Below are 27,237 nucleotides of genomic sequence, written 5' to 3' on the forward strand. Positions count from 1 at the left end.
CTTGCATATTGTCACCATGGAAACTTCGCGCCACCCTACGCCTCTCCCTGCGGCACCCACTTTTAGAGCGCCTGCTGTAGACAGTACCTGGAAGTTACCTCCATTGCGTTACGGGTATGCTTGGGGAAAAAAACCTATTGACAGGTAGCATTTTCGGGACTCCAATGAGACATTTTTAATCAGCGATACTTAGAAATGGTGGCGGTCCAGCCTCCTAAATTGATCATTTTTAAGCTTGATAATTATCAAGCTATGATTATTGCTAATTACGAAACGTGTTATATGCTGTAACGTGTGCTTAAATGGATAAATATCATATTTTCTGAAGAAGGGAGGCCCACATTTACTTATTATAAATCATCGAACTATTTCTAACTTTTAATACATTTTCATGTTGTTTTAAGACGGCGCCCGGCGTTGAAAGTATTTTAGCCGAATGATCAACAAAATTATTATCTATGGTATATAATTTGTACAAAAAATATTATGCAATCTTATTCGATTTTGCTGCATGAGAAGACTCTGTTTAAAAACCACTAATGAAATAATAAAAATAAATCTTCACCACGCTTCTTGACACAAAGCATGTTTTATTCTATATTTCATACTAAATTTACAGGGCTTATTTGATGTTTGGATTGTCGGACTTTTGGTGGAAAAATTCTAGGATTAACAAATTTCTACCGTAAATTGTTTCCGGCGGGTAGTTGAATTGCTTACAAGTACTTATTTCAATTTAATATATTTTTTTAACAATTTGTCTTTCCTAATAATTGTAATCATATATATTTTTTTATTGCAAACATCCTTTTTCACTATTGAGTGCACTTTTTTAATCTTTACTTAAAAGAGGGGATGATAACAAATGAAATAGCGATTTCAAAAACTATATGTATACATAATGAAGGAAATTATATGCTCCACTAGGTGGCGCAACGCTTGCGGAGGTTTTTGTGATCGCATAATTGAAGCTTCTATGATTGATAACCAATTTTTGGAATATTTCTTATCCACTATTCGGGTCGGAAGAAAAAGCAAATTGGCTGCAAATCTTGTAAAAATACGTCATTGTGTTTTGAACAATAAAATAGTTTGTTTATGAGAGAACGAAAATTGTTGCTCTACAGTTTTGATTGTTGAATATTATGAAAAGGAGGAGTGAAAATTTTTCCATTTTACGAAATGATACGGTCACTATAAATGTTGATAGCTAACTAATTAATAAAGCGATTGATGACAAAGTTGTTGAATGAGTTCTTTCATAGAGAGATTTTTAATAAATTGACTTGGTTTTACATGAGATCTCACAAATATTTGCACTGGAAGAAGGACATTGTTAGAGTTGCCTTTTTATACGTTTAACGCTTTTGGTGGGATAGTGTGCATTTTTATAAAACCTCCCTCGCATTGGGAACATATAATAAGGTTTTGCTGCTTGCAAACTGAAATTTATTAAATTTAATAAAGCTGCTAAACTTTATCTGAGACTATTCGCTGGCGTCATAAAATATAATGCACTAGTGGTACCCGCACGGCTTTGCTCGTTGTAGAAAATTAAAAGATAATTTGGTTAGCCTGTATATTTACAAATAATGGATGATGAATTTTTCGCAAATTTCATTAGGGTAGAATGAAAAAAAATCAAACTCTGATAAACGTTAAGTAATAGTGCGGAAAAGTTGCCGTTTGTAGAGATATTTAGTCAAGCAAAAGGATTTCGACATAAAAAAATATTTTGAGGGTTCACCCGCACCTTGAAGTTGACCATTATTGCATAAAAACTGGGAAAAGTTACAATAATTTCATCAAAAATAAAAATTTGATAAATTTGATGTAATATCACTTAAGGCGTTTTGTGTAGATTACACAATGCATAACATTATTTCAATAATAAACTGTACTTTAAAGTTCCATACATGCTTTGAATTTGACGAATATAGCGTCAAAATTGAATAACATCGTGATGCTCTGTAAGGACGCTAGAATGCTTATCCTTTAAAACTATTTATTTTTATAAAAGATCTACATGAACATTAAAAACTGAGCAAAGCTACTAAAACATTAAAACTTTTAAACAGTAAAAGGTAACATTTGAAAAGTTCGCTGTCGCGCGAAACACCTCGTCGCAAGCTCTCTAGGAACAACCTCGCTTCGATGGAGCGCACGTGAGTTAACTCTCCTGAGCAGAGTTGAGTAGCGCGCGTGTTCGCTACTGATTGCGCTGATCAACTGGAGCTGTAAAACAGAGGAGGAGCTGTCAGAGGAGTTCCGGAGTCCACTGACCTGGAGTCCCCACAGTACTCCCCCTCCAGTGACAACGGAACGCTTTATGAATACTTATGCTTATCCTTTAAAACTATTTATTTTTATAAAAGATCTACATGAACATTAAAAACTGAGCAAAGCTACTAAAACATTAAAACTTTTAAACAGTAAAAGGTAACATTTGAAAAGTTCGCTGTCGCGCGAAACACCTCGTCGCAAGCTCTCTAGGAACAACCTCGCTTCGATGGAGCGCACGTGAGTTAACTCTCCTGAGCAGAGTTGAGTAGCGCGCGTGTTCGCTACTGATTGCGCTGATCAACTGGAGCTGTAAAACAGAGGAGGAGCTGTCAGAGGAGTTCCGGAGTCCACTGACCTGGAGTCCCCACAGTACTCCCCCTCCAGTGACAACGGAACGCTTTATGAATACTTATGCTTATCCTTTAAAACTATTTATTTTTATAAAAGATCTACATGAACATTAAAAACTGAGCAAAGCTACTAAAACATTAAAACTTTTAAACAGTAAAAGGTAACATTTGAAAAGTTCGCTGTCGCGCGAAACACCTCGTCGCAAGCTCTCTAGGAACAACCTCGCTTCGATGGAGCGCACGTGAGTTAACTCTCCTGAGCAGAGTTGAGTAGCGCGCGTGTTCGCTACTGATTGCGCTGATCAACTGGAGCTGTAAAACAGAGGAGGAGCTGTCAGAGGAGTTCCGGAGTCCACTGACCTGGAGTCCCCACACTCTGTATATTGAGGAAAAAGTTTTAGAAGTTATTATTCGTAAAAGTTGCTTCCATTCGAATTAATTCTTTCATAGACATGGAAAAAATAAATAATACAAGCGGTTCTTATCCAGTAAAAAAAAAAAAAAAAGATAATTCTTCACTTAGTAACTTTAGCTCAAAAATTAAAATTTGCCTGCAATAAGAAACAATGGTTAAGTGTAAAAATTTGAAAATGTAAATGTAGCTTTAAACAGCCGACATAATCCACACCTCGAAACAAAAGAAGTTGCTAAATAAATTTTAATATTTTTGAGCCCTCAAAATCTAATCACAGTGATTACTATAAAATATAGTTTGGCGTGCTATTTGAACTATTTGACTCCTGCCAGTTTTCGGTCTTAGTGTTATATTTTGCCGTATTTCTGGATTCTAATTTGACTCAAATAAAGTCATATCTTTAGTTATAAAACAAACTATAGCTAGCTCTTATTTATCTAATTTTACCTATCGTCTCACTACTTAGTATCACATGTGGGGATTTGAAAACCATAAAATTCAGTAGGTAAGCGATCAAGCACCATTTCTTTCAAAGTTTTATCTGAAATTCCCATTTTGGAAAGGTGGAGCCAAGTTTTCCCACTTCTGCTTATCGATGACCTCATGGTAGTCTCTGAGCTTCGAAATTGAAATCTAAAATTGTAAATTTTTTATGTCCAGTAGAATTCTTCGAACTTATTTTCGTAATCCGACGCAAACCAAGTTCTCTGATGACGATCATCTGCCTTCTCCAGTGTTATATTTTTTAGATTCTCAAAGTAACCAGTCTACAGAACTACAATATTATTGATGATTGAACCGTCATCTGAAAACATATATAAAATCACAAAAAGTTTTGATAACGCAAGTCATTCCACTCGGGGAGTAGCAAAAAGGGTTTTTAGTTCTTGCATGTGTTTCATACACATGCAAGTTATGACCAAACCTACTTCTTACAAATGGTAAATTCTGGTTGAGTTAGTGACTTAGATTGGTAAGACCTCATTTGGAGTATGCTGTTCAGTTTTGGTCTCCTTACCTTAAGAAAGACATTAAAGGATTGGAAAGGGTTCAAAGGCGGGCTACAAGGCTAATAAATGGACTTTCTCATTTAGACTATGATTCCAGGCTTAGAAGGCTAAAAATGTACAGTCTTGAGCAAAGAAGAGACCGAGGGGACATGATTCAGTTGTTTAAATTTATTAAAATGAAAGCTGTTACAGGGCTGAAGTTTAGCACTGAAAGCAGGACAAGGGGTCATTGTTTTAAGCTATTTAAATTTCAGGCTCACGGATATTAGGAAAGATTATTATTTTAGCAGGATAGTGGAACTTGGAACAGCTTACCGGAAGAGGTGGTAATGAGAACGGGAGTAGATAGTTTTAAGAGAGCCATTGATCTTCACTATGGGGATTGTAAATTGACTAGGACCAGTCTAGCTGGGCCCAGAGCCTGTTGCTGGTCGTCACTTTTGTATTTGTATTTGTATAAATTCCGTTGATAGGAAGTGTATACAAGGTGATTTACCACATTTTGAAAATCTCAACTGTGCAGTTTCTATTTTTCCAAAAATAATGAAACTGCACAGAGAAAAAAAAAGTGGCAACAGTACATAAAAACAATGAAATGACAAAGGAAAGTTGCTCAAAAACGCCAAGTGATAAATCGGGAGACAACTTCCACGCAGCGTCTAGATAAGCCCTCGTGACTCAGAGCCCCTTGTCATCTGAATTATATTCCCCGTAACGGAGCGGTAAGTGACTGTTCTCACTTCACTTTCACTGAACAGTTGAAATTCATACTCCCCGAGGGGATACTCGAAGTCCTCGACTTACATAAACCAACACATGAGAGGAAATCGGCACGTTGATAAAATCCAACGAACACCCAAGTTGGTTTGCGGTTCAGTAGGCACTTCAGATGGAAATGGTTTATTGGAACGCAAAATGGGGTTTTGGTGTTGGAATGATGTAATGTTTTCAAAAAGCCACACTTAGCCATTTGGAAAACTGAAAAAAAAAAAAAAAACATATCATTTGAAAAAGATTTCAGAAAATGAATACTGTCTTCTGCACTTGTAGATGCCTGAACATTTGAAAAGTAGTATAGCGCTAAATACGTTAGCGCCTAGTGAAATATTGATTGAATTGCTTCCTTTTCTTTCTTTATTATTTATTTGTTCATTTATTTATTTATCTGTTTATCAATTTATCTATGTATCTATTTATTTATCTATGTTTATATATGTATCTATCTATCTATCTGTCTATCTATCTATTTTTTGAACACAGTGAAATATTTCTCCACGTTTTTCCAGCTGATTTATGTACATAAACAGAGATATATTTAACGCCTTTAGTCCTTTCATTTCGTGAAGTACGAACAACGTATTACACTCACTGAAAATCAGAAATACACCTCAAAAGCTTTCTTTTCGCGTTTGGTATTTTGGAATAAAAATTTTGCTTCGTGTAACATGAAAGCAAAATATAAATTCTTCATTTTTAAAAGTCAATAAAGTACACACATCTTCTTTCTTTACCGTCTTCCATTTAATCCTTGAAAGTAAATCCTTTTGTGGAATTAATTACTATTTTAGTTTTCTCTGTTTACGTGTTCCACTCCTGTACTAACTGTACCAACCTGCCAACTACATAAACGTGCATGTTTTTTTCTCAAGCCGTCCTTCTGCATCTCTACTATAGAAAAAGGAATTGTTTTATCGTTCGTCTATCGGAATGGATGTTATAAGCGTTAAACCAAACGCTTAATCCGTCAAAAAATTTTCAAAGTTTCCTTTGCTTTTCTTCCAATCCTCCTTTCTTAAAAAAAATAAATAAATAAAATAAAATTAAAAAAAAATCTCCACTACCTTTTCCATTCATGCAAGATAATTTAGCAGATAGTCCTCCTAAATAAAATTTCTGACCTCATCCTAGTGCCGAATATTTCTTAAAGAATCTAGTGCCGACTTTCAATGTGAAATTAGGGTCAAAAAAAAAAAAACTTCGAGACCCTTTGTTTGTTTTCCACCCCCGTTTTATATTAACCCCATATATCCCGGGCTTCAAGATATCTTTAAAAAATACTGAAACAAGTCCGCATCTGCTGCAGATGGCAACACCCAACTAGAAAACCAGCTGACAAATTCAAGAATAGACTAACAAGAGCAGAAATAATGAAGAGGAGGAGGTTTGTTGCTTTCTTGTGAGCTCTAAAATCCATAGGTTGATGGCCCGCAGCGACATGAAGCGTGCGATCTGTCTGTCAGCAGTTCCATCCCCCAGCCAACCCTCGAGCCCGCGATGCTCAGGAAGACTTGATTTAGATGACTCTCTCCTTTTCACCGTTCTCTGTTTGGAAGTTTGCATTGCCGTTTCCTTAGTTTTTTAGCAAGAGCAGCTCTTTCGAAAACGTTATGCCCATAAGAAGGGCGAGGGAGATGGGGGGTACATTTTTATTCCTCCCTATGAGGAAAAAAAAGTATTACGCAGTTCGGTGCAAATTTCAATTACGGTTTTTGAATCTCTGAGAAAATAAAACGAAGATTGCGAGAATATGTTTATTTCCTATACAAACTAACATTTTTCATCGGATCATCGCCCAATTCGGTAGAAAGATACTTTGGCACCCACAACTGTCATCGGATTATCGCCAAATTTTGCAGAAAGATACTTTGGCACTGGGAAAGGTCATAAGAGGGATTTCGAAAATAAAAAAAAAGTTCCTAACTGTTTAATTTTAGAGCCAAATGATGGCTTTAAACTACACTACTGACCACTAAAATTGCTACACCAAGAACGCAGCATGGATGGCTGGTGTAACAATTTTAATGACCAGTAGTGTACTTCAAAATATTTGAAAGAATTGTATATTTTCGAATTTCGTACCATTCGCAAGCCTGCAAACAATATCCTATTCAAAATTTTTCCCTGCGTCTCGAAGTTTAAAGCCTAAATTAACTAGAGACGAAGTTATTAGCAATTTTAAGTTTGGGGAAATTTTAATTTTTACTTGTTTATAATCTTCTGCTCTAGATAATTAGCACAAAGAAACCAGCTGAATTTATATGTTGCCATTTTTGATCGATTGGGAGTAAATGAAATTCTTGTGGGATTGTTATTGTGAAGGTGTGATACAAACTTGACTACCTCCTGTTGATTATGTACGTATTTCAAGAATGTTGTCCTTTTTAAACGAGGATTTTGAGGGACTGTTAATCTTATTTCAGTGGTAATTTTTAGGGCTTATTTTTCTTGTTCAGGCTGATGTTCGTATTCGAATATTTTTAGAGGATCTGTTTGTGAAACTTTGAAATTGTTGTTTTTGTTATAACAACGATTTTTTTAAATTGCTCTCCTTTTTTTTTTAATCTGATGGGAATACTTATGGACAGTAGGCCTTAATCTAACGGAGATTTTTAGTGACACTTATCCTTATTTTAAAAACTTGTTTTTGAGATAATGTAGACGTTATTTACGAATTTTTCTCCTTATTCTAATGGGGATTTTTAGGAATTGCTATCGCTATTCTATTGGGAACTAAAAGGTATGGCTTGATATAATAATAATAATAAATATATAGAATGGTGTGGAAATAGAGAAATTTTTTTTTTCTTCTGGAGGTATAGGAAGAATGGGTTAGAAAGTTTGATACACGTATCAACTGTTAAATGTCTTTTAGCAGAAATACGTGATTTAACGGACCCTTCTCTCCCGCAACATTTAACAAGGGGCACATTCTAACTCATTTCATGCCCTTTGCTGATTTTAGTCAAAAATAGCAATTAATTTTTGCAGAATTTCCAGCTATGATTCTTTACCAACAAGAAATTGTTTGCAACATTGTTAAGAACAAAACAAACTTCATCGGTTAACTGGGCGAACAAGAACTTTTATATGGATGTATTTTGTATTGCTCATAAGAAGTGTTGTCGTTAAAAATATTTCAACTGATTACAATAAAATATGCTCTGGTATAATTTTAGAAGATATGAGTATTAATTTAAACATGATTTTTTTTATTTTTAACTTAGTATAATCATCATTTCAAACTACCGATATCTTTTTGATGAACAGCGACACTTTAATGATCTGTTTACTTTCGCCGTCAGATGATTTTGCCGCAATTTGCTATGACGTCTTGCTTTCTTTTTTTCTCTCTTTGAATAGAAAAATGTTTTAAGTAAACTGTTGCTCTAAATAGTAGATAGAAAACTCTGGATTAAGCATAAAATGATGATGAATGAAGAAAAAGAATTTGGTTCTTTTAAATTTTAGTTCCTGTACTCTGAAGTCCAATACAATATTTATTTATAATACAGTAAAATCTCGTTTAACAAAATGCCTGTAGAACAAATTTAACAACTACTTATAATTTTTTTAAGTGAGTTCAAACAAAGTCTCCCTATATTTTTTATATTTTTATAATGCCGAGCGTAGTTTAAAATCAGAAAAAAATACAATAAACCTTTAACACATAATTTTTAAGTTTACAATAATATCTGAGCAAAAAAGTCAAAATGTCTCTGAAAGCAATTCATTTTGCCAGGAATTCAATGGACGCTACAGATTGAAGATTTGAAAAATGATTTAGTCACTGCTCAAGAAAGTTTTCTTAAAATTTTTCACTTTTACCAATTGGTTTTAAAAAATGTCATTTTAGTATTCGTCATCACAAAAAGCCCGAAAGATAGGAGCACTAACTTTTTGCATTCTTTGAAGGCTAGTTATAAAACAATTTCAGTGGACACTTATTTTCGCAATCTCACAAAGAGTCGGTCCAAAATAAATGCAACTAATGTTGTTTGAGTTATCAAAACAAGTAACTTCATATTTATCTCCAGCTGCGCAGTTATTCTGCAGTTCGCGCAAAAAAATAATCTTCAATTATTTCATTTTGTCGTCAGGAAAATCAGGAGGAAAAAAAATCAAACACATTATCAATTTTTACAGAAACGATTTTCGTTTAAAATAAGACGATGCGATTCAAGTTTCGAAAATGTTTAGTTCAATTGGTTTTATGGGTAAATATTTGATTTTAAGACTATCTCATAGAGGCAATTCGTGAGTCTATAATTTCATTGATCAGAATGAATTTCACATTAAGTAACTAAAGGGACTTAAATATTATGAAAAAAAAATGAACTAAAGAACAAATTTGGGAAAAAATTACAAACGCGTATTGTTGTTGCTTATTAGCTTAAAAATAGACTTTACATAAATTTAAAAAGTTTAGTTTTTAGATTAAACGATATATTCAAGCTTCAATTTATAATGAAAATTTAAAGCACTCATTTCAGCCACTTTGTAAACTTTTATAAATTCGAATACAGCAAACACCAAAGAATTGAAGGGGTGTAATTTTCATGATAAAGTAAAATAAGTTACGTATTTCGATATAAGTCACATGTTTCCACGTAACAAGAGTTATATTTATTTTCCTGACAAAACTGCATGAAACCGTGACAGTCTTTTTCTATTCTAACATTTTACACAGCTTTCCCAAGAATCTCTAAAGATTAGTGGCTGTTAACTATGGTGTAATCAACATCAGTAGTAGCGGAACCTTCAAGGATTCTGTGATCACTAACAATACAGGAGTCTACAAAAATTTTATGACTACTAATAGAGAAATCTGTAATGAATCTGTGGCTACTAGCAAAAGAAGAATTTCGATTAGGGACTCTGTGGCTATTTTAGAACTCAAAAGTAATGATAATTCGCTTCAGAAATTAAATTGTTAAAAATCACAAGCTTGACAAATCGGATTTTGAACTAACTTTAAGGCTTGTCATTTTAAAAAAGACTGACTGCTTCGCAAGATTTTTAAACACAGAAGCTGAAACTAGAGCTTCACAAAATGTTTGAAATCCGAAGCGTAAAATTTTATCAGAACTATAAACTTTTTATGCAATATAGAAAAGCCATAAAATTTATCGGGAGGATCCACTGTAACTAAGGATGAGCCCGACATTCAAAAGATGGGATCCTGGGTTAATTGTAATCTGAGGAGATTGTCGACATTTCTGGAAATTGAACTTTACCAAGAAACATACTATCGGCTACTTTTGCCTCGTAGAACTGGGGACCTCCTTCTTTCTTAAGCTACATATTGGATAAGGATACTTTTCGTAGGTACACAACCAATTATCAACATAAATACTGGCGACATGTTTCGTGTTTTTTTTTTTTTTTTTTTTACTTTTTTTATAGCACAAGTGACGTCATGATTGATAACCACACTAATCGAGAAATCCTGGAGATTGCCAGAAATAAGCTCTGATGCTTTAGAAGCCTTAAAAATCAGCAATGATAACAACAGCAAAGCAAATCCAAAACAGAATTATCAAATCCACTATTTACTTCAGGGAATCGAAAGCTTCAGGCCCCCAACCTCTGTCACCAGAAACTAAACAGCAAATGCACCCTCTTGAAACTGCGAAGTAAGCCAGTACATCAGGTCTCTCGGGTTTTAACGTTTTACAAATGGTTTATCCGAGTTCTTTATCTCTTCTTCCTGACAGAAGTTATCTCCTGCCTACAAGCCACGCGAAGATCTCGTTGGCACGCGATGGATGGCCATACAGACCCGGCAGGAAAGATTAGGCGCACCGCTAAATGTACCACTCGATCACGGACTTGGATAAGGGACTTCCAACCCTCGCTTTATCCAAGACTGACACTTCAGTTCTCAGAATTTGTTGTTTCCAATGTTCTGCTGTTGTCTTAATTGGAGCAAAATGGTTTAAGGGATCTAAAGATCTTTAACCTTCAAAATTTTCGATTTTTCTGGAAAAGAAAAATGCTATGCAAAGTTTAATTCCGAACAATTCGATACCTTATTTATGAATATACGAAGAAAACCTTTCGAATTATCGTACAAAAGCGTTAACTCTCCCCATAGAAATTTCTGCTCACGACAGCAGTTTTCACTACTTTTTCTCATAAATCTGTTTTTCGTTTGGCGCACATCATACCTCAAAATTTTTTCTAGATCTATCGATAAAACTTTTCGTGTATGTTTTCCTATTCTATATTTATGGCCTGAACCTAAATTTAACTTTAAAGTTTTTATTTATTTATTGAAATTTAAAAAAATAAATTTAAAAAAAATATCAAAATTTTGGGAGATTTTTTTTTTTAAACTAAGTTTCATTTTATTATGAAATTTAGGTTTACATCATAAAGATACAAACATACGTTAAAAGCGTTATGAAAATATTAAGGAGACTTTTTTGAGATATCATGCTAACAAAACGAAAACCAGACTTCAGAGAAAAAGATGCTTAAACAGCTGCTGGAAACAGAAATCTCTAAAGAGGTACTTTAAATTTTTGTATGATAGCTCGAAAAGTTTTTGCGAGTGGTAATAATTAAAAGGTATCAAATTGCTCAGAATTAAATTATGCATAATATATAGTTCTTCCAGAAAACCGAAACTTTTGAAGTCCTTAGACCCGTTAATGCTCTCAACTTGGGAGGGGGGGGGGGGGTCTCTGAGGAGGTGTAGAAGAATTTCTACGGAGGTGCGAATGCATAGGAAAAAAATTAAACAAACAAGAACAGCTCACTATAATTGACTCAAATTTTAGTTTATCTGTAATTATTTTCGATACTATCTCCTTTTTTGAGGCTTTTATCAGTTTTCGTCCACATATCTTTGTGAATCTGTCTTTTAGCATTAACAGACATAAAGTCAAAATATCATTAATTTTGCACGCCATGCATTTTTTTTTTTTTTTAACTTTGGGGGTCCTTGCGAATATGGTGCTTCAGTCCCAGTCCTAGTTGGCCTCTACTGTAATCAGGCCCTGCTTAGAGTAAACAAATTTCCAGAAAAGTTCTTACCTGCCAGCTTTGGTGACGATCATCTCCGTGCCCAGCTCGTTGAATTCGTCCCATAACGACTTGGTCTCGAGCGTCCCTCCCACGTTCGATAGCTTCGGGTGCAAGGGCTTCTTCTGCAGGTCGCAGTCTATGCCGGGGCTGGAGCCCTTCAGCCCGTCGTCGCTGCTCAGGTCGCCTCTGCCCTGGTCGCAGCACTCGCCCAGGTACGAGCCGTAGGTGCTCCGGTAGGTGTCGACGAGACTGGGCCGCTCCTTCGCAGCTGACAGCAAACAGGCTGGAACGAGAGACATTAAAATCAAGGGAGGAAGGGAGGGAAAATGAATCGGCATAAGCTACAAGAGCCTCAGGCAGAACATTCAGGTTTAAAATGTTTTTTAAAAAAAGTTAATATGAATTCTGAAACTTTGAATTCAAATTATGTTTTTTTTTTTTTTTTTTTTTTTGTAATCACGAGCTACGACAGGACCCTACACATTGGAGTTATTGTTTCTAGAACCCGCTCCTGTCCCCCCAAGCCTGTCCCTCCTCTTGGGCGGTTACGTGTGTATAGTTGTGTATGTGTATGTGTAGGCTTGTGTGTGCGGGTAGACCTGTGTGTATGCACGTTGGCGTGTGTGTATGTGTGTAAAGGCTCGTGTGTGTGTGTGTGTGTGTGAGTGTGTATGTGTATGAGCGTGGGTGTGTGTAGGACACGGACACCACCGACTAGGAGAAGCGGATTCCGGGGGACATTGCTCAGGACCGGTGGAGTCGCGCCTGCAGAGGGACGGTGAGGTGGAATAAGGAACCAAACGCCAAGGACGGTGAAGTGAAAACAGTTAGCAATAAGCAATCGTGATTGCTCAAAAAACAAAGAAAAAGGAAGAAAATAAAAACTTGATTTCGTGTCTGATAAATTCAAATTACATTTTTCGCAATCAAGATTGAGATAGATAACCGTTCAAAGAAGCAGAAAAAATAAAAATAAAAATCGGTGTATTGTTAAAATGCCTATGAATGATTTTACCTCCTCTTCAACTGTATAGCTCTTGAATAAGTACCGTGATTAAGCATAAATTATGCTTTCAAAATAAGTAAAATAACTTTAAGACAACCATACTCAACAACCTCATTTGGAGCCGTTTGCAAAAAAACTGAAAGCATCACTCTAATGCGCGCAAATGATTTCATTCACACTTTCTAGAATATGGCATAAAACTTCAACAAAACGGCAATAAAAAACGTTAAATACTCAACAATAGAACACTAAAAGAATTTTCACTTGCAAAAAATAAATAAAATAATGGTAGTAGCAAAAAATAATAATAATAATTTGAAAAATAATAATAATGATAATATTAAGAACCAATAAGGTACAAACAAAATCTCATATCTGCAACAAAAAAGAGAAGAAAAATAGTAGGAAAAAGCAAAATATATAAGTAAAATGGGCGGGGGGGGGGGCAGATCACGTGACTTACTATCTTTCAATGGCAGCACGACATTGCCTAAGGTTCATTTGCCACATCTAGTAAAGGTTCACGTTGAATTATTGATTAATTCGAAAGAATTCGGAAAATTCAGTATAATGTGGTTTCTGAAAGATTTTTGGTCTGAAAGAAATCGTCACCAGGGATTTTTTAGTCGCCGAGGTTTTGTCAGACGAAATATTTTCAGACGTCAAAGATGTTTTTCGAACTTCGTAGAATATTTTCAGGCGTCGGAAGACGGTTTTTGAATGTTAACGAATATTTTAGCCTTTGGAAAACATTGTATAAACTTTTATTGAGTATTTTCAGGTGCGTTACAGCATGTTTTAATCTTAGAAAATCTCAGACAGACATCGGAAGATATTTTTGAATTAGAGAGAATATCTTCCGATTCAGGGTTTTTTTTTTTTTTTTTCAAATTTGGAGGGTACTTTCACGCATGGAACGACGCTTTAATATCTTAATACCTCATTCGTTCTTCACGGAAAAATGCGAAAAAATTATGATTAAGTAAATCGTTTAAAATTTTTTAAATGAGGATGAAATTCAACAACTGGAATGGATGATGTCAAATTGAATTCCTTTTTTCTACTTTTTTCTACCCTTATCCTGTAAACAAACTGTGTTTCGTGTGTACTGTGTGTATGTGTGTGACGTATGTGTATGAAGGACATGGACGAATTTGGCACTCAAAGACGGTCAAATGAAACAATAGCAATCGTGATTGCTCAAAATTACGATTTTATTTGGTGATAATTTTAAAAATGCGAATTTCACTTGCGTTTTAATAATAGCAATTGCACATTTCCACAGTTTGTTCAGCTCGTGACGGTTCAAATATTTCATTTAAAAGAAATAATTTTCAAGGGTCATGACGAAATTTTTTGCTTAAGAAATCACACATAAGTTTGCAAATTGTTAAGCAGAAAAAAATTGATCTACATGAAAGTATTTTTGTTTAATGACATATATGGGGGCGTCACGTGCGGGAAAAAAAATGACCGTTTTCCGTGGAATGGCCCAATACCATGAAATAATTGAGATGAAAAAGTGCGTAGCATCACAATTGCTCAGGATTCAGCATAGATTCATACTGATGAGAGAACCTGGAAACTACCTTACCTGCGCTATGAGTACACGTGATGAAAAAACATATTGACAGGTTAAGGAGGTCAACGTTGAGCAATCGTTCAGACATTGACTTAGATTTTGATGAAAACTTGCTCAATCCACGAGTGGGACTTTTTTACGCATCATAATATGAAGTATAGTGAAATCCCGGTTTTACGAATCTCATTACAACGTAATAGCAGTTTCAGCGAAATAAATTTTCAGTCCCGATTTAATTTCTTTTACATTGCTTGACTTTCATTTTAACGAAATTTTCTGTACAACGAACAGAATTTGTGGTCCCATGAGGTTCGTTGTGTGTAACGGGATTTCACTATCAACTTTCTAAAAAAGTTTTTTGTACTTAAAAAATAATGATTTGCATGTGTTGCGGGAATTATTGAACTGTCTGTCGCAATATATGCAAATCATTATTTTTCAAGTATAAGAAAAATACAAAGTTAATACTTCGTATTATGACACATAATGGTTCCTCATATTTAAATCTATAAAAATAAAAGCCAAAGTTTAAAATTCCGGGAATAAATTGGAAATATATATGCGTAAAAATGTTACTCCCGTGTAAACAGATTGAGCAATGCTACAACAATTTGCTAAAATTCAATTGCTTAAATTCCCAAACGCGAACCACAAGCAGTTTTTAATTGCATTTTATGCATTTTTTACATTAATTGCAATTGATGAGGATCGAATCTTTAAAAATAGATAACAGTGATGGGTTTCTCTTAAAATTTCGTTGAACATGTGCTGATACAAAGTTTTTCCGTTTGCAATTTAAAATATTTTCCTTCTCACTAACATTAAAGCGAAATATAAGTAAGCTTTCATTTTTACCTGATGACTTCCAGAGTATGATTCAATTTTGGAGTTAAAATTTTGAATCTAAAATAAAATCAGCTTTCCCTTAAAGTAAATTTGGAAAATTAGAGTCATTGAATCAAACTGATTAAAAATGTATCATTTTAGAATATAAATAGGTTTTTCCTTCGGACTAGTTTCATGTAAATTATTGATTTTTAGCTATTATTCTTCACACAGTTCAGTACATTTTTTTTCCTTAAATAAAACCGTTTGCATAAATTATTTGTGCACATTCCAATGGAGCGTATTCTTTCTAAAGATCTGTCTTGTGATTCTGTAATATATGCTTGCTGAGGCAGCCAACTCATAAACTAGTAAATAAAACCAGATAATTCAAAAAGAAAAATCTCTGAGCTATTAAGTTTTAGTTATTATTACTGTTCTATTGATACATTATTGGAAATTTTAGTATTTTTTATCTGTTTTATTTTCATTTTACAATTCTTTCTTTTTTCTGAAGTTTTTACGCACATAAAAAGTTCTATTATATTATGTCATGTGAAGAATTTAGGTTGTTTTAAATATTTTTAGTGTTCCTAAAGTAATTCTCGACGCTGATTTCAAATATCCAATTAATTTTAAGCTATTTATTTTTTCCACGTTTTTTAATACCACTTATTGTTTAAAAAAACATAATTCCCAATTAAAATCCTGCCATGAAGACAACAAGTATGGCGATAGATATTCATCCGGTTTTCTGTTACTGCAAAGGCGACATGGTATCCAGTCATATTGGCACAAATGTTCGTGATATTATTTTACCTCAAGCAGGTGGACCCATTTTCTGTAATTTTTTATACTTGAAAGCAGGCATTAAAAAAAAAAAAAAAAAAAAAAAAGAACTTACGAATAAGCTGCATCATTATGCTATAAAAACTTTTATGTAAGCCCAGTTTCCTAGAGATTATCTAGTAGTACTGCAGTTTCTTCTTCTTCTTTTTTTTTTTTTTTTTTTTTGTGTAGTTTAAACACTGCCATCAATTAATTGAAACTCTTGGGTACTACTAGTAATTCAGATAAAATAAACGAAACATATGAAGAGTTCAAAGTTTTATCAGATAAATTTAGTACAATTCATACTGTGACTATGGACTAATTGTTTATGACCTAAAATAAATTCTAACCGAAACAGAAATCAATTACTGTACTAACTGCCTGAGCTTTGCAAAATTTTATGTTTTCTGTGCGAATCGGACAGCAATAACAATTAGAATTTTGAAAAAAGGATGGCCCCCTTATTCCACCGGAACTTAATATTAAATTAGGTCTTTTTAAAAACTTTATAAGTACTATTGATGACACTGGTGCTGGATTTCAATAAAACCAGAATTTCCGCACGTAGGGATATAAAGTTGAAAGAAGGCAGGGTCTCCCCCTGTCCAAATGAACAAATGCTTGCCAATTACTGTTGGACATTTACGAGGAATGTTTCTGATGCCAAATATAGAAAGGAATGAACAATTCGTAAGTTTTGATTATTTCTTTTTAGTATTATAATCACACATGTAAATGTACAAATTTCTATCAAACGTCAATTTTTTGTCACAAAAAATCTGTGGGGAAACTTTACACATTTGAATTTAGCGCGTCATTTTACATAAAGATTAGGTATTTTTCACCATGTGCCAAGGTTTTTTTTTTTTTTCGTTTTTGAACTAGTGTTATTCTTCAAAAGTTTGTAGGAAAATTCAGCGTGACGTGGCTTGTGAAAGATTTTTGTCCAATACAAAGAACTATTCCTCCAGATATTTTTTTTTAAATCGTCCAAAAGGCCAAAAGAGATGTATGCATTTTTTAGTTACTTAAATACATTAAAAACAGAACTCATGTAACATCATCAAATATTTGTTGAAGGAGTTATTTTAAATGATGAGATGACATTGACCTTATTACAATTGCAAATACAGTAGACCCTCATTTTACGCGGGGGTTACGTTCCACGGAAATGCCGCGTAAATTGAGACCTAATACTTAGTGTTAAAATGTGGGTTTGGTTCCGTAGATAACAAAATACTTCATTCTAGTGATATGTACAATAAAACCTGTAAAGTTGACCACCTTTGTAAGTTGACCACCTGTCTATGTTGACCGCTTTTGTCAAGAACGGAATTAGTCCTATCTTATGTAATGAAGGAAAACCTCTGTAACTTGACCACCTTTCTATCTTGACCACCTGTCTATCTTGACCATTAATGAACACCAAATTTGGTTTGGAGTATTGTAAAAAAACCCTTTGTAAGTTGACCACTTGGTTTATTTTTTTAAATTTTATTTAGCAAATTATTTCATTTTATTATCATTTTTTTATAGCTTTCCAAGAATATTTTTGATGCCAGACCAGCATTTTATCAACTAAATGAAAGAGCAGCATAACTAAACCTCAGCCCAGCTTGTTGCTCTTTGTGTTATAGTTTTACATGATAGGACTTCATAAAGAAAGTTAGTTGAACTTGAGATTGATAAAAAGTATGAAATATTAAAATTAATTGAAAAGGGAGAAATCCAGAGAAAATTAGCTGGGAGACATATGGAATTTCCAAAACTGGTCTAATAAGTGCGCCAAACTTCAATAAGGAGTTATTTTGTTGAAAAGTATATCATCATGGGGTTATAAATGTATATGAGAAAAAAAATTAAGCGAAAAATTTGTAATTTTTGATTAGCTATGAATTTTTAGGAACTATTAATATCAAATAAATAACTTTTCATAAACAATTTTTTTTTAATCAATTTACTGAAGTTTTAAATTTGCATGACACATTATACGTCATTCTGAGAAAATAATCTCTAAAAATATTTGAATAACGTTTTAAATTATTGTTTCAAAGTAATACTAAACAATGAAAGTGAGTTGAACAGAAAGAGTAAGTGTCAATTAGTAAAAAAATGTGCATGGTGCAAGAAATGACAAAAAAAAAAAAAAAAACATTACCCCCTTTATAAGTTGACCACCTGTCTAAGTTGACCACCAAAGTACTGCACCGCAAGTGGTCAACTTACACAGGTTTCACTGTATAATAAGTTTAATGTGTATATTTATATCGACTTTTATGCACTACATGCATAAAGAATACATAAATTTCGTGTCTTCTTTATAAAAAGGAGCTGGCTATGATTGTCTTATGGCAGTCATTAAGAATATTTCTCTGTAATTCTATGCAGAGCATTAACGCATCCATGATCGCTTGCGTCATTTCCATGACAGAATCTTCCTTAACTAACAAATCCGAAAGATCATTTCTATTGTCTAGGAATGGCTCAAAATTTTCAATGTGAACGTTTTTGGTTGTGCGTCACCGACGTCGGTATCCTCGTTGGTTTTGGCCTGCTTAGTCACTCCTAAAAGCTCTTCTTCCAGTGAGTTCTGAACTGTGTGAGTTTCATAACTTTGTTTCTGGAAAGAGCTCTGGAACCAATCGCATCATAAGCTGATTACGCGTAATCTGCAATTTTTATGAATTTGGATTTTGAACGAGGGGAAAATTTTATCTGTTTGCATTGCCGCATCCGCGTAAAACCCAAACTCATCCGCGTAAAATAAAATAAAGGTGTCAAATCCTAAACCGCGTATAATCAAAACCGCGTAAAATGAACCCGCGTAAAACAAGAACCTACTGCATGTTTTTTTTTTTTTAATCAACCATACTCATAGTGCATGTTAGGTATTTTCCATGGTCTGCCTTCCCTATGAAGCAGCGCTCCATTCCGAGCAAAAGTGATGCTGGCACCACATTACTTTATTATTTATATTACTTCAACGGCTGTCAATAAATGATGCCACACATTTTGTCAGCATATTTGACCCCACCCCCCTTGTCACAGAGTGTCCACTTCTCTATACTCCCTCCTCTCCCATTGTGAGAGATCACGCTGTGTTATAAAAGGGTCATGCACAAATGATGTCACGCTCTGAGGGGGGAGAGGGGTCCATAAAATTGTGACAGTTAGTGGCGAGAGGGACGGAGGGGATAAAGTAAAGTGTGATATTTTGTGACAAAGGGGCAGGGATGGGGTTCAAATATGTTTTTAAAAGTGCGGCATCATTAATGGACAGTTCCTAAATATTATTGTTGTAAAAAAAGAATGTGATGTCACATTTATTGTGACAACCTCCTCCTTGTCGCAAACTGTCCTCTTTCCTCCTTGTCACAAATTGTTATAATTTTACGGACATCCGTCCCCCTTTAAAACGTAACATCATTTGTGGAAGACCCCTAAGTAAATAAATAAACAAGCAGACTAAAAGCTCTCTATAACATATACCACAAAATCTGAGCACGCTTTTTTTTTTTTTTTGACTCAAAAACAGTAATAAAACTCTAAATTCATTGTATTTTCGGTTTTGGGACTCAAAATACTCATATTTGTTTTATTATAGATAGTTCCACTGTTATTTTTAGTACGACACTACACCAAGTTATGAATAGTTGAACGACTCTTATCGTATCTTCATTATTTGAAAATGATTCATTCGTTATTTATTTTCATTCATGATTTTTAAATTTCTGTAAACTTATTCATTATTAAAAAAAAAAAAAAGTTATCCGTACTTGCTGGCAAATACATTGAATGTGACGTACAAGTTAGCATGAAAATTTCTAGATGAGATGAAAGGAAGGGGCTCTAAATGGATTCATGAATTATGTACAATGTACGGATATTTCTGGTGCACAAAAAAAAAAAAAAAAAAAAGTGAAAGACGATTAAGCGCGGGATTATTTTCCTCCTTAATTACTTTTTGAAAATATTTTACAAGCTTTAATTATGCAAAAAATTGTAGTGTTAAAATTTTTAACTTTACTGTACATTTTTTTGTGTTTTCTTGTGAAATTAAACATTTTTTTTTTCAGTACTTTTCATGCCTTTTGTAATCAATTGCACATCTTTCCTAACGCAGTTAAGTATTTAAACGGAATTCAAATTATTCACTATATGATAAAACTATATTTTCTTTGAAAAATTGCGTACTCTTAATATATTTGGAGCATTTAAAGCTCTTTATCTTTCAAAAAATAATTGGTTTTTAAAACATGGTATTCTCTCTTCAGCAAGTTATGCCTCTGACCTTTAGTCTTGGGAAAGTATAGTACTACTACAATTATGTGTCTTCGTGCGAAAAATGCAATATATTGTAAAGAACATTTACTAAAGAATAATGAACACATATATAATAATATATATTATATATATATATATATATATATATATATATATATATATATATATATATATATATATATATATATATATATATATATATATATATATATATATATATATATATATATATATATATATATATATATGTATGTATGTGTGTATGTGTGCAGTACAGGTGCTCCGTTTTAACCTGAAAGACCTTTATTTTCGCAACCGTTAGCCCTAAATGTACACTTCCAATTGCAAAAATGTCAAAATCAGATGCAGGGTTAAGGTATTGAAAGTTTGAAGTAAAAATAAAAATGAGTAAAAAATACAAAATTAAACTTTTTAAACGGGCCTTAGGTCCTCTAACTAATATTTAGAGAAATAATCTCCATTGAAAACTATGTATTACTGACACAAAAAACTTGACATTTGTGCAGCCAAAACTCAAGGAGATATTCGAGTTCAAAGGGACCATACAGAAGATTAGATTGGAACTTATCGCCCTTTCAGAAGTATGACAGGTCGTCAAAGTAAGAAAAACAAGTTATTTATATATTTCATTGCTATTCAAAAATAAATGCAAATGTTAATGCCGTGATACGCAAAAACACACGACGAAACCTCGATCAATTTGAAAAATCACTCTATCCACACATATAATTTTAAACACTTGTTATCCGCTATGTTTCCTCCCAAAACGTCGAGTGAAAAGTGGTGTAAGTCTCAAAACGCTGCGTTTCATATCTCGGTGAATATTGGTCGAAACAAGTTCAAACTTTTTGTTTTGAAGTTATTTTTCAATGGAGATTATTTCTCTAAATATAAGTTAGGGAACCTGGGGCCCGTATAAAAAATTAAATTTTGTATTTTTTGACTTATTTTCATTTTTACTTCAAACTTTCAATGTCTTAACACCACGTCTGATTTTGAACATTTTTGCAATTTGAAGTATACATCTAGAACTATAACGATTGCGAAAATAAAGGCAGGTTAAAACGGAACACCCTGTGTATGTATATATATATATATATATATATATATATATATATATATATATATAAAGAAAAAAGGAATCAAAAAGATGCGACAACATTTATCGTCTGCAAATACATTCATGAATAAATAAAACAACAAAAAATAATATACGGAAGGATTTATCATCTGAAAAAAATTATCTATTGAAAGCAACCTCCCAGATAAAGCAATAGACCACGTAACTCGCTCTCTATACCAACGACAATACGACATCGCGCCGGATCCGAGATCCATTCGCCACATAAAGTAATGAATCATGCGTGACTCACTATCTATCAATCACAAGGACAAATGCTTTTGTCTGGTGTCTTTCCATCCATAAGCTCACTTGTTTTGCATTGAAAAAGAGGTTCTTTGCAACCCCAAAACACGTGAATGCAGCAATATGCAATTTTTGTGTTGCTATTTCTTATTGCTATACTTTTCATGCACAAAGGTATTTATTCAGTTTCACAAAGACAGTAGGTGTAACTATTGCATATTACTATTTTCCCTCTGCGGCGAATTTTAGCGGCACATACATAGGGCTGTTGTATCCGATTTTGTGGCTGCATAGAAGCTTCGAAATACATGAAGTTTATAGCTGCAAAAGTTATCTTCAAAAAAGAAAAAAAGAAAGAAAGAAAGAAAAGAAAAAAGAAAAATTCACATATCTGTCAAGGGCGCAACCAGAGGGGGCCCCACAGGCCCCCGTGCCCCCCCCCCCTCCGAGAACGCTAATTTGAACAATTTTCAAAAATACTCTTTTTTTTTTATTGTAACGAAGATGAACGCGCTTTGAGAAAACGAAGTGGTTCCAAAGTAAGCAGGGATGACGAGAGGTCATTTAAAACTTCCCCCTCTCTACTTTTCGGCATTTATTTTTTCTGTAGTTAGGAACTAATCGTTCATAACGCTGCTACCGCGGAGCGATCGCAACATTGCACCGTCTCAAGTCCTATTTAAGAAGCACAATGATGCAAGAACGCTTAAATGGATTAGTACAGCTTTATATCAACAAAGATATAGTTGTACAACCAGATGAAGTTATTGAAGAACTAACCAAGAAACAACGACGGTTAGACTTTGTATTATAGACAATAAGACAATTTTATGAGTGTACATATGCAATGTGGATATTTAGGGACTCATCAAGTGTAAGTGATTTTATTGATTATTTTGTTGTATTTTTTAGTGATTTCATGCCATTTTAACGTGTTCCTTTTTTTTTTCTCTTTCCTTGAATGATCTTAAAAATATTAATAGTTTAGAGCTTTTGATGATTAAAAATTCGTGTGCATTTTGATTTATTTCATTAATATAGTAAACGAAGTTATAACAAGTGCTGATTTCCATTTATTAATTTGAACATCTTACCTCCATACTGTTGTTTTAAGTATTTTAAAGTTGATTCTTAACGTGATTTCAATTCTGGCATAAGAACAATTTATGTTTTTGCAACAGTTTTTGAATAAATTGCAAAACTTATACAATTTTAAGGAATTTTACTAAATAATAATAATAAATATATACTGATGCAAAGAGAGAGAGAACGCTGATAGAGTGTTGTGAAAAAAAAAATTGTGCCCCCCCCCTAAAAAATTTTCTGGTTGCGCCCCTGATATCTGTCGCTACAAAAAGCATCAAACAGCAAATAATCTTAAAATTTTTCTTTAAAAATGTATAAACAGGCAATTTTAGAACTTTTTTTTGATAAAAGATCAAGGAATGAGTGTTCTCTTACCTTCCATTTCCTTCATGGTATTTCCAGAAAAACAGTTCGTCGTCACAGGGGTCCAATCGTAACAACAGTCCAATGCCCCCATCGTCCGTTGCCCGACGGGCATAAGCTGTGGTAAATATTCGCTGGTGTGTTCTGACATGAGAGAATCGATGCTGAACGGATTATTGCGGCCCAGCCCTAAGCTGTTGACATCCATTCTAAGCTCTCGCCTCAGGCTACATGCTGCTTCTGCCGAGAATAAGGCGGGGTTATGCGCTCCGCCTTGTTTACCATCTGTCATTCAGGTTGATTCCGCCCTCTGCGTTTGGATTGGCTACTTGTGGAAAGACAGTCTGGATGGTTGCGTGATTGGTGGCTTCTTTCAGGTAGGTTATTTGCAGTATGAATTATGACATATTGCTCTACATCCTCCGAATTCTCATCCTTTAAAATTTTCAATTTGTTGAAGCTTATCGCTCGTATTCAAAACAAAAGCTGTTTTTATTCAACGTGTAAATTAATCACGAATGTTTCGTGTATCTAAGATGCAAAAAGTTGGAGAAAAATTCTGAAACTTGTCATCAAGGAAAAAGTGAAAGAGCGCTATCTCTAGAAGGGGAGAAAAAAGTATTTTGAATAAAGTTTTTTTCTCCGCCAAGAAATTGAAAATATTGTCCGCTCTTACATTTAAAAGAAAATTAATGATGACTTTTTGCGTCAGTGTTACAAATAAGAGGTTTTTAGTCGCATTTAGAGCGTAACAATTATGACCTGACTCCTAGATTTAGCAACCCAGGAGCCAAATTTGAGACCTCAAGTTTTGGATCGCATCAAAGCATTTCTGACCCGACTCATCATGATTGAGGCCGACGATTAATATGAAGAATAAATTTGTAAAAGTAATTTCAAAATACAATCAGTTTTGCCATTGAAAATATTTTTCCTCTGCATGGTTTAGGATTTTTTAAATGTGCTACTAACCAAGGCCGTAACCATACTTTCATTCCCGGTAGGGTTTTGCCAAACGCATTTCTCACGAGATCTATATTTATGGTCAATAAGAAGAACAGGGGAGGGTTGCCCAAAGCGGGTAGGCATTCGTATGCAGCCGCATGGCGTGCAATCGGCGATGCATATGTATGTCATGTTTACCCGAATACCCTCGAGCTTCAATCATTCCCAACGAAGCAGCAGTAAAGCGGCATGGCATAGCCAGGCTCAAAATAATACATTTCAAAAAAAAAAAAAAATGAAGGTTTGTAACTTGTGATTAGTCGAAGACCAGTTAATATTTTTGAATGTCAATAATATTACGTTATTCTGACAATATCCACCTATAAACTACAATGGTCATTATGTTTCTTTGTTTTTTTAATTATTGAAATAAAAAAGTGCTTTTGGTCAAAGCGGGTGTGCCTGTTTTCTTTTTATTTTGTGGAAAATATACTAACTTGATTTTCTTTTACGATAAGTATGACTTTAAAAAGTTATTTTTATGATGGTAATTAGCTAGTCTATTGATTTAATCAATTATTTCTTCATGTTTTATAAACAAATGTGCTGACTTATACTTATCCAACTTAAATTGAAAATCAAACTTTTTTTTTTTTTAATAATAAATAGCAGTAAGCTAGTCAGTTGATTCAATCATTTATTACTTCATATTTGATTGACAAATGTTCCAAATCACAATTAGTTAAGCTTACTCGGGTATTTCAAGTGTTTGTAATATTTGATAATAAATAAAAATTCGGTTTGAAAAACTGCAAGAATCACTTTTTATTTTAATGTTCACGATCCCCTCTAGGAAATAAAACCAAAATCGTTACGATAAAAAGTCAAAACCTACCATTTTCGATCGCTCTTTGGGCCACCCTCTCCTATATTTTTGATCAATAAGAATATGAATCAATAGTATTGACCGAATTGTTGTAACATGTTTCTATAAATGATACGTGTTTCTGTGAAGAATAAAACCTCCAAGGAGGAATCTCTGTATATCAAAAGCGTAAAATTATTATTATGCTATGAAAGTATCTCATCTGCTTGAATGAACTTCCAATTCTGCGAAGATTACTTTTTTAAGAGGAGAAATATGAAGAGAAATGTTGACTAATGACTATAACAACGGTGGACTAGATAAATTTAAAACCTAAATGCAACAATAGTCATTTGTTTGAGTTGAAACTTCAGTCATTTTTTTAAGAGGGCAAAAGACACAAAAATCGTAAACTTTTGCATTTTTTTTTAAATTATTTTTTAAAAAAATCCGTTTTTTTTTTTCTGCTTAAAAAGACGTTTGAGTCTTGTTTCTATCTTAATTAGAACGAAAGATATAATTACTTTTATTGCATACATTTAAGTAATACAACCCAAATTCAAAATAATAGAATATCAAAACTGTTTGAACAAAACTTGTCCCTGAGTCGGGAAAAAATGAACGCATGGAAATTAAGAAGACTAAAACTAGTTATTCATGAATGGGTAAATCAATTTAAAGAACTTTTCAGATAATATTTTAACAATTTGTGGATCATTAACACATTGGAAAAATAGATTTTTTTATGGTTCAAAAAATTAGAATAATCTATTCATTTAATGTGAATTTTAAAAAGTAGCGAAAATATTTGCATACCTGTTACCCTATAGTTTGTCACAAGTATGGAGCTTGGCGCCCGGATAATTTTAAGCTCTTTTAAAAGCTTTTTATTGCTCAAAATGGGTCGTCAAGGTGATAAATAGGAAAAAACGAAGTTACATATTGTATCATTTTTTAAAGTTAGAAGAAAAAAAACTAGCCAACTCAACTCAAATGAACATTTTACAATCTATAGTATGTACGATTTTAAAGAAACATAGATGAACTGATCAACTAAAAAGTAACCGACATAAACGAGGTGGAAAAATTGTAATACCTGGCAGAGATGAACCAAAATTTTTAAAAAATATCCAAAATAATCGTTGAAAAATGCTTTTTACGTCCATAAGTGTTGGACAGAATGTATAGTTATCTTATCCACGCCAACTGCACTTGGACGGTTGCATAAACTGCAGTTGCAATTGCGGGTCTATGAAGTAAGACCAAAGATAAACATGAAGCAGAATCGTGCATAACTCAGGAGCAAAGAGAAGCTCAAACAGGGGCAACAAGGTTGGAAAAGTATTATATTCAGTGATGAATGCTTTTTTGAAATATCTGTGAACAAAAAAAAAGGTGTTCGAGTTTGACGTTTAAAAAGAAAAGCGTATGAGAAATCTCGTGTGAGACGTTATCTCCACTTTGAACATCTTTCTTAAATTGTGGGTGCATGAGGGCTGTTGGAATTGGGAAATTATAATATCTTAAAATAAAACAATGCGTGACTTCCGCTGTTTAACAATAGTACTGCATGATACTTCATCTGAAGCACAGCAGTTACACATTTAGTGACACATTTTATCTTTCAGCAAAATTCTACTCCGTGTCACATCTCTAAATCAACTCATATATTTTAAACAAAAAGAGGAATTTCGGTATTAAACTGGTCAAGCAACTCTACCAATCGCAATACGATCAAGAATTTGTGGTACCGTCAAATCTAAATAAAGCGACTCAAGGCCTGGTCCCGCAAACAAAATTGAGCCTGTTGTCTCATTTAAGACGGCATGGAAACAGTGTCAGAAATGATTAATGTAAACAGGTGGTAGAATCCGTGAGATAAAGGATTAAAGTATTGAATCCCCCCCCCCCAAAAAAAATGAAGAAAAAAAAATAGAATCGACTTCAAAATTGCTCTAAAAAGTGAAAAATAATTTTATTCTTTAAACACCATCGATAATACTTTTAAACATAATTTTTGAAGTTGGCACAAAAACAAAAAGTAAAATCCAGTGTAACCATGCTCCGTTCATATTTTTTTCAGAAAATCATCCAAAGTTAGGAATGAAACATTTATATCGTCGCTCAAATATGCTGTCATCAATGCATAATGTATATGTGGTAGTGACGAAACTAGGCCTGGTTAAATTTATAGTT

The 27,237-nt window shown here is 33.6% G+C and overlaps 1 protein-coding gene across 1 annotated transcript in view; it reads right to left on the reverse strand.

Annotated features, from left to right (window-relative positions):
- The window catches only part of LOC129219897 (T-box transcription factor TBX10-like), a 76,562-nt gene extending 53,145 nt beyond the window's left edge, over positions 1 to 23,417 (reverse strand). Inside the window, exons 1-2 of the mRNA XM_054854211.1 lie at positions 23,244 to 23,417; positions 11,877 to 12,150 (exon numbers count right to left, since the gene is read on the reverse strand). Of these exons, the coding sequence (XP_054710186.1) occupies positions 11,877 to 12,150; positions 23,244 to 23,382 (413 nt within the window). The 5' untranslated portion in view covers positions 23,383 to 23,417. The remainder of the gene's footprint in view (positions 1 to 11,876; positions 12,151 to 23,243) is intronic.
- Between the last annotated feature and the right edge of the window lie 3,820 nt (positions 23,418 to 27,237).

Source organism: Uloborus diversus, chromosome 4, assembly GCF_026930045.1.
Source record: "Uloborus diversus isolate 005 chromosome 4, Udiv.v.3.1, whole genome shotgun sequence".
NCBI lineage: Eukaryota > Metazoa > Arthropoda > Arachnida > Araneae > Uloboridae > Uloborus > Uloborus diversus.